Raw genomic sequence first — 11621 nt, 5'->3', positions numbered from 1 at the left:
GGACAGAGCGCCCGACACCCACAGGCATAGCCCAGGGCAGGAGGGAAGGGAACCCCCAAGTCTCAGTCCAACCAATGCCCCAGGGCTGGGACAGCAGGGGGCTGCGGATTGGGAGTGAGGAGCATCGGGGGGGGTGACATTATTAATAGGGGTAGCTCAGTGATTTGTGCATTGAGCTGCTAAGCCCAGGGGTGTGAGCTCAATCCTTGAGGGGCCACCTAGGGATCTGGGGTAAAAATCTGCCTGGGGCTGGCTCTGCTTGGAGCAGGGGGTTGGACTAGAGACCTCCTGAGGGCCCTTCCAGCCCTGAGCTTCTAGGATTCTAATATGACCTGTGACCAGATAGATCATTGTGGCAACCAAGGCCCTGTAGTGGCACCAAATCTCATATGAAGGGGGTCAAACAAGGTGCCTCAGACAAGGTTCTGGGTGGCTGGTTCTGACTGTGCTGGCTGGGGGCAGGTTTCATTTCTGTATTTAGAGTTATGAATATTGGCTCGATCCCGTCTGTATTTCAAACCCGTGCCCTGCTTCTGGGGGACACCCCTGACAGTTTGGCCTCAGCTCTGCCTGGCCTGCTTGGTGGCCCATGAAGGACCCTCAGCTAGACAATTGCCCCATGGAGAGAGGGCAGATACGCCTTGTCACTCAGCAAGGCAGGCAGGGCCCTGCCTATGGACACAACTCAGGTTTTTTCTTGCCGTGTGCTGGATGAATGTCTAGGGAACAAAGAAAGAGGCCACATGACAAGAGACCATAAAAAACCGCTGCAGCTCCTCCATTTGGTCTTCAGTCCTGCTTCTTGCCTCTGGAGGGACTTTGCTACAAGCTGAAGCTCTGAGCAAAGGACTGACTGACCCAGCCCAGCGGGGGATGTTCCAGAGACTTGATCTGAACCTGCAGTAAATTCCATCACTGCCGCAAGCCTGAACCAAGAACTTTGCCGTTACTGTACGGAATTGAGTCCATTTAACCAATTCTAGCTCTCACCTCTACCTTTTTCCTTTTATGAATAAAGCTTTGGATTTTAGATTCTAAAGGATTGGCACCAGCGTGATTTGTGGGTAAGATCTGACTTGTATATTGACCTGGGTCTGGGGCTTGGTCCTTGGGGATCAGGAGAACCGTTTTCTTGTACTGGGGTGTTGGTTTCCATAACCATTCGTCCCCATAACGAGCGGCCCTGGTGGTGATCCTGGGGAACCGGAGTGTCTGAGGGAATTGCTGGTGGGACTTGTGGTCAGCCAGTGAAGTGAGACCCAAGTCCCCTCTGGCCGGCTGGGCTGGTTTGCCTGGGTGTGCAGAGAAACCCCAGCCGGGGCTGTGACTGCCCAGCTCTGAGCGATTTGTCCTGGACTGATACTCTCCGTTGGGTCCCACCAGAACCAGCATCGTTACACGGGAGTCTGGGTTGGGCACGGGGGTGGGGGCCAGGCCTGCGGTAGCAGGGGGCTGCGGGTCGGGAGTGAGGGGCACCAGCAGAGCTCAGAGTTGGGCAGGCGGGAGGCCACAGAGATGGGCTCGCTCTGACCGTGGCCATGGTGGGGGCGGGTTTCAAGGCAGCAGAAAGTTTAGCCAGTGGGGTCGGCGCTGGGGGGCCCCTCCCAGGAGCCCAGATGGGCCGGGCTCAGCTTGGCCCTGCCAGCGAACAGCCCCTCAGAACCTCCCAGCCCCCCCCCCCGGACAGATGGGGGGCTGCTGCGAAGGGGACCTCCCCCTTCATGGCCAAGGAGGAAACAGCAGCGATCGGGCTCCTGCCTACCTGGGCACTGGGGGCAGCACCCGCCGGGCACCAGAATGGGCTCCGCGCAGAGCAGGGGGGGGCAGCGCCGTGACAGACACTGAACGTTGCCGTTCTGCAGGGGAGAGGTGCAGGTCAGAGCCAGCCAGGCACCGCCGGGGAGAGAACCCAGGAGTCCTGCCTCCCAGTCCCCTTCCCACCCCCCACACTATGCCCCAGCACAGCATCCCACCCATCCCGTGCCCCCTGCCCCAGACTGTGCCCCCAGCACCGGGCCTCCGCCCAGCAGCCCAGCCCTCAACCCCACCCCGCACCCGCTACCTGCCCAGCACAGCGTGAAAACCGCCGCCCGCTGTGACGTCCCGGCCCCCAGTGTGGCAGGGACGGGGTTAAATGGGCCCCTCCCTCGGGGGCCGTGGATCAGCCACTGGACGCCTGGGTTCTATTCTCAGCTCTGTCATGCTCGCCTGCTCTGTGCCTCAGTTCCCCCACCTGTAACGCGGGGAGCGGGGCCGGCCGGGGTGCTGGCTGCCCGATGGGTCCCCGCTTCCCCCAGCAGGCAGCAGCAGAGCCCGGGCTGGGACCCAGGTGTCCGGTGGGTCACGCTGAGCCGGCCTCGGGCCAGGCCCCCCACTCGCCCCCGGGCACTTACGAGGCAGTGGCATTGCTTGCAGCGGTGCGTGGGGTGTGGGAACTCGGCGCCGTTGGGGTACTCCTTCCCCCCGTAGCTGCAGCCTAGGGCAGAGCGAGCGGGGACACTGGGGGTTAACGGGGGGCACCCCGCCTCTGCAGTGCATGCTGGGAGGATGGGGCAGAGGGCGAGGGCCCCTGAGGTGCCAGCCCAGACTCCGTCCAGTGGGTCTGTGCCCAGTGCAGTGGCGCCCGATCTGCCCCCAGCCCAGGCAGAGCCATGTCCACTGGGGCTGGAGAAACTAGCCTGGTGGGGTCCCCCATGTTCGGGGTGGGTGGAATGGCCCAGTGGCCCCCACAGGCAGGGGATCGGGGGGGGACTGGCCCATGGCCCCCGCGGGCAGGGGGTCAGGGTGTGGGGAGGGACTGGCCCGTGGGCTCCGCAGGCAGAGGATCAGGGTGTGTAGGGGGGACTGGCCTGTGGCAGGGGGTCGGGTGTGGGACCCTCTCACCGTTGCAGTTGTTCTGGCAGCAGGAGCCGGGCAGGGGGCGGGCACACAGGGCACCGGGGCAGTCGCGGGCAGGGGGTTGGGGTGTGTGGGGGGGGACTGGCCCGTGGTCCCCGTGGGCAGGGGGTCGGGGTGTGTGGGGGGGGACTGGCCCGTGGCCCCCCATGGCAGAGGATCGGGGGGGGACTGGCCCGTGGCCCCCGCAGGCAGGGGGTCAGGGTGCGGGACCCTCTCACCGTTGCAGTTGTTCTGGCAGCAGGAGCCGGGCAGGGGGCGGGCGCACAGGGCACTGGGGCAGTCGCGGGCAGGGGGTTGGGGTGTGTGTGGGGGGACTGGCCCGTGGTCCCGTGGCAGAGGATCGGGGGGGGACTGGCCCGTGGTCCCCGTGGCAGAGGATCGGGGGGGGACTGGCCCGTGGCCCCCGTGGGCAGGGGGTTGGGGTGTGGGGGGGACTGGCCTGTGGCCCCTACGGGCAGGGGGTTGGGGTGCGGGACCCTCTCACCGTTGCAGTTGTTCTGGCAGCAGGAGCCGGGCAGGGGGCGGGCGCACAGGGCACCGGGGCAGTTGCGGGCAGGGGGTTGGGGTGGGGGTGGGGGGGGACTGGCCCGTGGTCCCGTGGCAGAGGATCGGGGGGGGACTGGCCCGTGGCCCCCGTGGGCAGGGGTGTGGGGGGGACTGGCCTGTGGCAGGAGGTCAGGGTGCAGGACCCTCTCACCGTTGCAGTTGTTCTGGCAGCAGGAGCCGGGCAGGGGGCGGGCGCACAGGGCACCGGGGCAGTCGCGGGCAGAGCAGCTGACGTCCCCGGCGGTGCAGACACACAGCTGGCAGGGGTCCCGCGGGCTGGGGAACCGCTCGCCGGCCGCCACCGTGACCCCCTCCATGCTGCAGCCTGCGGGGGGGGGGGATGTCAGCAACCAACAACCCCCCCCCGTCCTGCCCCCCCGGCTCTTCGGTGTGACGGGGCCTCAGGCCCAGCCCCCCAGGGTTGTCTCCCTCACCCCAGCCCCCCCCTCCGTTTGCAGCCCCCAGCGGAGGCTCCCCAGGGAGCTCCGAGGGGGCTGCCAGCCCCGTGCCCCTCCCCCCAGCCCCGCACGTCCGCACTAGGGCAGTGCCCGGGGTGACAGTGCCCTCTGGGGGCCACTCGCTGCCTCTGCAAGGGGTCCCTGGGGAACCAGCCTCTCGGGGGCGGGGTGGGGGAGCTCAGCGCCATCTCCCCGTCTGGGGCAGAGCTGGGCAGGGAACCCAGGAGTGCCCAGCCCCTCAGCGGCCCACTCACCTGGGCACGTGGGGCAGCACTGGCCGGGCTGCCTCTCCGGGCGGGGGCAGCTGGGCGGGGGGCAGGCGACGGGCGAGCACTGCACGGTCCCGTCCTGCGGGCAGGGGCCAGGTCACGGCAGCTCCCGAGAGCCCCCCCGACCCACCCTGTGGGGCCCCCAGGCCTCCCCTGCTCTGCCCCCGACCCCGTATCCCCCCGGGGCCTGCGCTCCCCGCCTCCCCCAGCCCAGCCCACCCCACAGGGCCCCCAGGCCCCCCTCCCCCGCTCTGCCCCCGACCCCGGATCCCCCCGGGGCCTGAGCTCCCCGCCTCCCCCAACCCACCCTGTGGGGCCCCCAGGCCTCCCCTGCTCTGCCCCCGACCCCGTATCCCCCCGGGGCCTGCGCTCCCCGCCTCCCCCAGCCCAGCCCACCCCACAGGGCCCCCAGGCCCCCCTCCCCCGCTCTGACCCCGACCCTGGATCCCCCCGGGGCCTGCGCTCCCCGCCTCCCCCAGCCCAGCCCACCCCACAGGGCCCCCAGGCCCCCCTCCCCCGCTCTGCCCCTGACCCCGGATCCCCCCGGGGCCTGAGCTCCCCGCCTCCCCCAACCCACCCCATGGGGCCCCCTCCCCCACTCTGCCCCTGACCCTGGATCGCCCTGGGGCTGCGGTCCCCGCCTCCCCCAACCCACCCTGCAGGGCCCCCAGGCCCCCCTCCCCCGCTCTGCCCCCGACCCCGGATCCCCCCAGGGCCTGAGCTCCCTGCCTGCCCCAACCCACCCCGTGGGGCCCCAAGGCCCCCCCACCCTGCTCTGCCCCCGACCCCAGACCCCTCCAGGGCCTGCGCTCCCCGCCTCCCCCAACGCCCCCGGTGGGGCCCCCAGGCCCCCCCCCCCCTGCTCTGCCCCCGACCCCAGACCCCTCCAGGGCCTGAGCTCCCCGCCTCCCCCAACCCACCCCGTGGGGCCCCCAGGCCCCCCCCACCCTGCTCTGCCCCCAACCCCATGGGGTGGGTCGGGGGAGGCTGGGAGCGCAGGCCCCAGAGCACCCCCTGTTCTGCCCCCGACCCCGGATCCCCCCAGGGCCTGTGCTCCCTGCCTCCCCGGACCCACCCCATGGGGCCCCCTCACTCTGCTCTGCCCTTGACCCCGGATCCCCCTGTGGCTGTGCTCCCAGCCTCCCCCGTCTCACCCCGTGGGGCCCCCAGGCCTCCCCCTACTCTGCCACCAACCCCAGATCCCCCCAGGGCTGTGCTCCCAGCCTCCCCCGTCCCACCCCGCGGCCCCCCCCACTCTGCTCTGCCCCCCGAACCCAGATCCTCCAGGGCCGCGCTCCCCGCCTCCCCTGACCCACCCCGCGGGGCCCCAGGCTGAGCACGGCTCAGACCCCCCCATTGGTTCCAGCCCCCGCTGGGCTCTGTACCCGAGGCCCAGGTACCCGTGGGGCAACACCCCATGGGGGGATGGGGCTGCAGCCTGGCACTGGGGGGAGGGGCCGCCCCTCACCGTGCACTGGCAGCGCTGGCAGGGGCTGTGGGGGTCGGCGAAGGGCTGCCCGTTGGCGTAGACGTGCTGGTGGTAGGCGCACTGGGCACAGGTCGGGCAGCAGTCGCCTGGCCGAGGAGAGACGGGCGGGTTAGCGCAGCGGGGTGCCCCGATCCCACCCGCCCCACGGCTGGCCCCAGGGCAGGCGGGGGCTGGGCCAGCAGGAGGCGCTGAGGGGTGAGTGCCCCCACATGGCTGGACCCATGGCGCCCAGTGTCTGCCATGGGCCCAGTGCCACGCAGACCCCCGGAGCCCGGGGTGCGGAGCCAGGCCGGCGGGGGCCATGGACGGTACCGGGCACTGAGGGGGGCCAGAGAACGGAGGGGGTGGGGCCAGGTGGGCACCCACCCCTGAGCTGGGTGGAGTAGGGGGCAGTGGAGGATGGGGGCAGTGCGGGGAGGGCAAGGGGGGAGGGGGGAGCACTCACTGCTCCGCCGGGCGGGAATGGGGCGTTCAGGGGGGGGGGAGCAGGAAGCAGTGGGGGAGGGGCTGTCACCGCTCCGCCGGGCGGGAACGGGGGGTTCAGTGGGGGGGGAGCAGGAAGCAGGGGGGGAGGGGCTGTCACCGCTCCGCCGGGCGGGAACGGGGGGTGCCGTGGGGGGGGGGGGAGCAGGAGGCAGTGGGGGAGGGGCTGTCACCGCTCCGCCGGGCGGGAACGGGAGGGGGGTTCAGTGGGGGAGGGGGGGAGCAGGAGGCAGTCGGGGGGCTCTCACCGCTCCGCCGGGCGGGAACGGGGGGTGCAGTGGGGGGAGGGGGGTTCTCACCGCTCCGCCGGGCGGGAACGGGGGGTGCAGTGGGGGGAGGGGGGTTCTCACCGCTCCGCCGGGCGGGAACGGGGGGTGCAGTGGGGGGAGGGGGAGGGGGGGCTCTCACCGCTCCGCCGGGCGGGAACGGGGGGTGCAGTGGGGGGAGGGGGGCTCTCACCGCTCCGCCGGGCGGGAACGGGGGGTGCAGTGGGGGGAGGGGGGCTCTCACCGCTCCGCCGGGCGGGGTGCTGGCAGGCGACGGGCGGGCACGGCAGGGCACCGCAGACGGGCTCTCTGGCAAGGCAGGTACAGGTGGTGCAGGGGTCCCCGTCCGGCTCCCACTGCGCCCCCTCCTCGAACTCCTCCCCGGCCACCACGCACACTGGGGGAGGCAGGGCGTGAGGGGGGCTCCCTGCCACAGCCCCCGGGGACCCAGCCGGCTCACCCCCCCGGCCCTTCCAGTCCCAGCCCCCCACCAGGCCCTGTCCTCCCATCCCGCCCCGCAAGGGCCCTGTGCTCCCGGCCCCTACATGGCCCTGCCCTCCCGTCCCGCCCCCCAGGGCCCTGTGCTCCCAGCCCCTACATGGCCCTGCCCTCCCGTCCCGCCCCCCAGGCCCCTGTGCTCCCGGCCCCTACATGGCCCTGCCCTCCCGTCCCGCCCCCCAGGCCCCTGTGCTCCCGGCCCCTACATGGCCCTGCCCTCCCGTCCCGCCCCCCAGGCCCTTGTGCTCCCGGCCCCTACATGGCCCTGCCCTCCCGTCCCGCCCCCCAGGCCCCTGTGCTCCCGGCCCCTACATGGCCCTGCCCTCCCGTCCCGTCCCCCTGATTCCTACGCTCCCAGCTCCCCTGCCCCGGGCTCAGCTGCAGTCGGGGGCTGCCCCAGGGCTGGCGAGCCCAGGCAATGCCCGCGGGCTGGCAGCTCCCAGCGTCCTGCCTTGGCTGGCCCAGAACCGGCCGTTACTCAACCTTTGCAGATGGGGCAGCAGCGCTGGGGGTCCCGGATGGGCTGGGCGCAGGGCACGGGGGGGCACCCCTCTTCCTGGCACCGCACGTGCCCAGCCTGCATGAGAGAGCCGGGGTCAGCGGTGTGTGGGCACAGACCCGGGCGTGCCAGTGTCCCCCCACAGCCCAGCCCCTCGGCGGGTCTGCCCACCCCCACTCAGCCCCAGAGCCGCCCTCCCCTAGCCGAGCACCCCCCAGGCCTCCATTGCTCTGCCCTAGCTCAGTGCCAGGGACCCACATCCCCTGCTCTCTGTGCCCGGGTGGCTGGGCGGCCCCCGCACAGGGGGGGCTGGTTACGTGGAGGTGATGCCCCCCCCAACCCACGTGCGACCGTCCCAGGAGTCCCCGAGGTCACTCACCGAGCAGGTGCACCGCGCGCAGGGCCCATGGCCTGGGGGCGTGAAGGTCTCTCCGTGCCGGTACGGGCGCCCCTCGTACTCACACGCTGCCCGCGGAGAGAGACGGGTGAAGAGCCCCACACGGGGGGCAGCCTGCCAGCCCCAGCCGAACCCCCCGAGACCCCCAGGCCGGCTCCGAGACCCCAGTGCTCCCCCCAACTCTGATACCCCAGAGCCCTCAGAGGGCCCCCTCTGCCTCCACCCCCCGCTCAGAGACCCCAGCACCCCCAGAGACCCCCCTGCCTCCTCAGAGACCCCAGCACCCCCAGAAACCCCCCTGCCCACTCAGAGACCCCAGCGAAACCCCTGCTCAGAGACCCCAGCACCCCCAGAAACCCCCCTGCCCACTCAGAGACCCCAGCGAAACCCCTGCTCAGAGACCCCAGCACCCCCAGAGACCCCCTGCCTCCTCAGAGACCCCAGCACCCCCCGCCACCCCCCTGCCCACTCAGAGACCCCAGCGAAACCCCTGCTCAGAGACCCCAGCACCCCCAGAAACCCCCCTGCCCACTCAGAGACCCCAGCGAAACCCCTGCTCAGAGACCCCAGCACCCCCAGAGACCCCCCTGCCTCCTCAGAGACCCCAGCACCCCCAGAAACCCCCCTGCCCACTCAGAGACCCCAGCGAAACCCCTGCTCAGAGACCCCAGCACCCCCAGACACCCCCCTGCCTCCTCAGAGACCCCAGCGAAACCCCTGCTCAGAGACCCCAGCACCCCCAGAGACCCCCCTGGCTCCTCAGAGACCCCAGAACCCCCAGAGACTCCCCCTGCCCCCTCAGAGACCCCAGCGAAACCCCTGCTCAGAGACCCCAGCACCCCCAGAGACCCCCCTGCCTCCTCAGAGACCCCAGCGAAACCCCTGCTCAGAGACCCCAGCACCCCCAGAGACCCCCCTGGCTCCTCAGAGACCCCAGAACCCCCAGAGACTCCCCCTGCCCCCTCAGAGACCCCAGCGAAACCCCTGCTCAGAGACCCCAGCACCCCCAGAGACCCCCCTGCCCCCTCAGAGACCCCAGCACCCCCAGAATCCCCCCTGCCCACTCAGAGACCCCAGCGAAACCCCTGCGCAGAGACCCCAGCACCCCCAGACACCCCCCTGCCTCCTCAGAGACCCCAGCGAAACCCCTGCTCAGAGACCCCAGCACCCCCAGAGACCCCCCTGCCTCCTCAGAGACCCCAGCACCCCCAGAACCCCCCCTGCCCACTCAGAGACCCCAGCGAAACCCCTGCTCAGAGACCCCAGCACCCCCAGAGACCCCCCTGCCTCCTCAGAGACCCCAGCTAAACCCCTGCTCAGAGACCCCAGCACCCCCAGAGACCCCCCTGGCTCCTCAGAGACCCCAGAACCCCCAGAGACTCCCCCTGCCCCCTCAGAGACCCCAGCGAAACCCCTGCTCAGAGACCCCAGCACCCCCAGAGACCCCCCTGCTTCCTCAGAGACCCCAGCACCCCAGAAACCCCCCTGCCCACTCAGAGACCCCAGCGAAACCCCTGCTCAGAGACCCCAGCACCCCCAGAAACCCCCTGCCTGCTCAGAGACCCCAGCACCCCCAGAGACCCCCCTGCCCCCTCAGAGACCCCAGCGAAACCCCTGCTCAGAGACCCCAGCACCCCCAGAGACCCCCCTGCCCCCTCAGAGACCCCAGCATCCCCAGAGACCCCCCTGCCCCCTCAGAGACCCCAGCACCCCCAGAGACCCCCCTGCCTCCTCAGAGACCCCAGCGAAACCCCTGCGCAGAGACCCCAGCACCCCCAGACACCCCCCTGCCTCCTCAGAGACCCCAGCGAAACCCCTGCTCAGAGACCCCAGCACCCCCAGAGACCCCCCTGCTTCCTCAGAGACCCCAGTGAAACCCCTGCTCAGAGACCCCAGCACCCCCAGAGACCCCCCTGCTTCCTCAGAGACCCCAGCACCCCCAGAAACCCCCCTGCCCTCTCAGAGACCCCAGCAAAACCCCTGCTCAGAGACCCCAGCACCCCCAGAGACCCCCCTGCCCCCTCAGAGACCCCAGCGAAACCCCTGCTCAGAGACCCCAGCACCCCCAGAGACCCCCCTGCCCCCTCAGATACCCCAGCGAAACCCCTGCTCAGAGACCCCAGCATCCTCAGAGACCCCCCTGCCTGCTCAATGACCTCAGTGACAACCCCCACTCTGAGACCCCAGAACCCCCAGAGACCCCCCTGCCTGCTCAGAGACTCCCCGTGCCCCCTCAGAGATGCCAGCACCCCCAGTGACCCCAGCACCCCCAAAGACCCCCCTGCCTCCTCAGAGACCCCAGCACCCCCAGAAACCCCCCTGCCCCCTCAGACAACCCAGCGAAACCCCTGTTCAGAGACCCCAGCATCCTCAGAGACCCCCCTGCCTGCTCAATGACCTCAGTAACACCCCCCACTTTGAGACCCCAGAACCCCGAGACCCCTCTGCCTGCTCAGAGACCCCCCCTGCCTGCTCAAAGACCCCAGCACCCCCAGAGACCCCCCTGCCTGCTCAGAGACCCCAACGACACCCCCCCGCTCAGAGACCCCAGCTCCTCAGACCCCCCCCCAACAGCTTAGAGACCCCAGTGCCCTCAGACCCCCCCTCCTCAGAGACCTGGCTCTGACCGCCCAGTGGCCCGGGCGGGTCTGGCGGGGGTCGGGCTGGGCTGGGCCCTGTGAGCCGGGCGGGATGGGCACAGGGACGCGCCAGCCCTGCCCAGAACTCAGCGGGAGGGACGCCCCCCACACCCTGCCCTGCCCCACCAGCTACTCACTGTGGCAGGCTGGGCAGCACTGGCCCGGGGCGGTGCCAGGGTGGCTGCAGGGTGCGGGCGGGCAGCTCTGCTCCAGGCGCTCACACGACACCTCCCCGGCCTGCGGGCACGAGCCAGAGCTCAGCCAGGCGCTGGCGAGAGGCCCCCGCTCCCACCCCCTGGCACAGAGCCTCTGCCAGCGCGACACTGCCCCATGCCCAGGTGCCCGGCCCGCTGCAGCCAGTGCCCCCACCCTCACAGCCAGTGTCCCGCCCCCCCGCAGCCCATGCCCCCACCCTCGCAGCCAGTGTCCTGCCCCCCCGCAGCCCGTGCCCCCACCCTCACAGCCAGTGTCCCGCCCCGCACTGCAGCCAGTGCCCCCACCCTCACAGCCAGTGTCCTGCCCCCCACTGCAGCCAGTGCCCTCACCCTCACAGTCAATGTCCTGCCCCCCCCGCAGCCCGTGCCCCCACCCCCGCACTCACAGCCAGTGTCCCAACCCCTCCCCCGCAGCCAGTGCCGTGATGCCCCACAAGCTGCCGGCCCTGGCAGCTCTCCAGCGGCTGAGCTGGAGCACAGGGACACCCAGGGTGCGGCTGCCAGGCCAGCGGCCCCCCCGGGGCACTGGCATCCCTTGGGGAGGGGCTGTGCCGTCCCGGGGCACCGTGGCCTGGGGGTCGGGAGCTGGCCCAGGCTCTGCGGGGTCGGGGGGTGGCCCATGGAGAGGGCTCCTGGGGGCGCCTGCCCTGTGCCCGGCTCACCTGGCAGCGGCAGCGGAGGCAGGGCTCCTGCGGGGGGGTGAAGACGGCGCCGTCCGGGACGGGCTGGGTGCCGGAGAGGCAGTCCTGGCACCTAGGGCGAGGCGGGCGGTGGCAGCGCAGCCAGGGCACCCCGGCCCCTGGCACTCCCCACTGCAAACAGCACCCCAGCCCTCCCCTCCCCCTGGCTACCTGCCCCCAGCCCCCCAGTCACTCCAGGCCGTGGTCCCCCTTACCAGCCCCCCAGCCCCACTCGCCCGCGGGAAGGGCCCCAGCCCCTCCCCCAGCCCCACTCACCGCGGGTG

At 71.2% G+C, this 11621-nt stretch overlaps 1 protein-coding gene across 1 annotated transcript in view; it reads right to left on the bottom strand.

Moving 5' to 3' along the window:
* Nucleotides 1–11621, bottom strand: part of LOC123343739 (kielin cysteine rich BMP regulator) — a 40130-nt gene that overhangs the window by 13615 nt on the left and 14894 nt on the right. Inside the window, 11 exon segments of the mRNA XM_044979045.1 lie at nucleotides 1072–1292; nucleotides 1763–1856; nucleotides 2394–2476; nucleotides 3596–3769; nucleotides 4157–4250; nucleotides 5640–5746; nucleotides 6654–6806; nucleotides 7391–7484; nucleotides 7786–7871; nucleotides 10580–10679; nucleotides 11320–11410. Of these exon segments, the coding sequence (XP_044834980.1) occupies nucleotides 1072–1292; nucleotides 1763–1856; nucleotides 2394–2476; nucleotides 3596–3769; nucleotides 4157–4250; nucleotides 5640–5746; nucleotides 6654–6806; nucleotides 7391–7484; nucleotides 7786–7871; nucleotides 10580–10679; nucleotides 11320–11410 (1297 nt within the window).

This window comes from Mauremys mutica, chromosome 1, assembly GCF_020497125.1.
Source record: "Mauremys mutica isolate MM-2020 ecotype Southern chromosome 1, ASM2049712v1, whole genome shotgun sequence".
NCBI classification, from domain to species: Eukaryota; Metazoa; Chordata; order Testudines; family Geoemydidae; genus Mauremys; species Mauremys mutica.
Note: the sequence above shows the minus strand (reverse complement) of the source record. Positions and strands in the feature narration are given on the sequence as shown.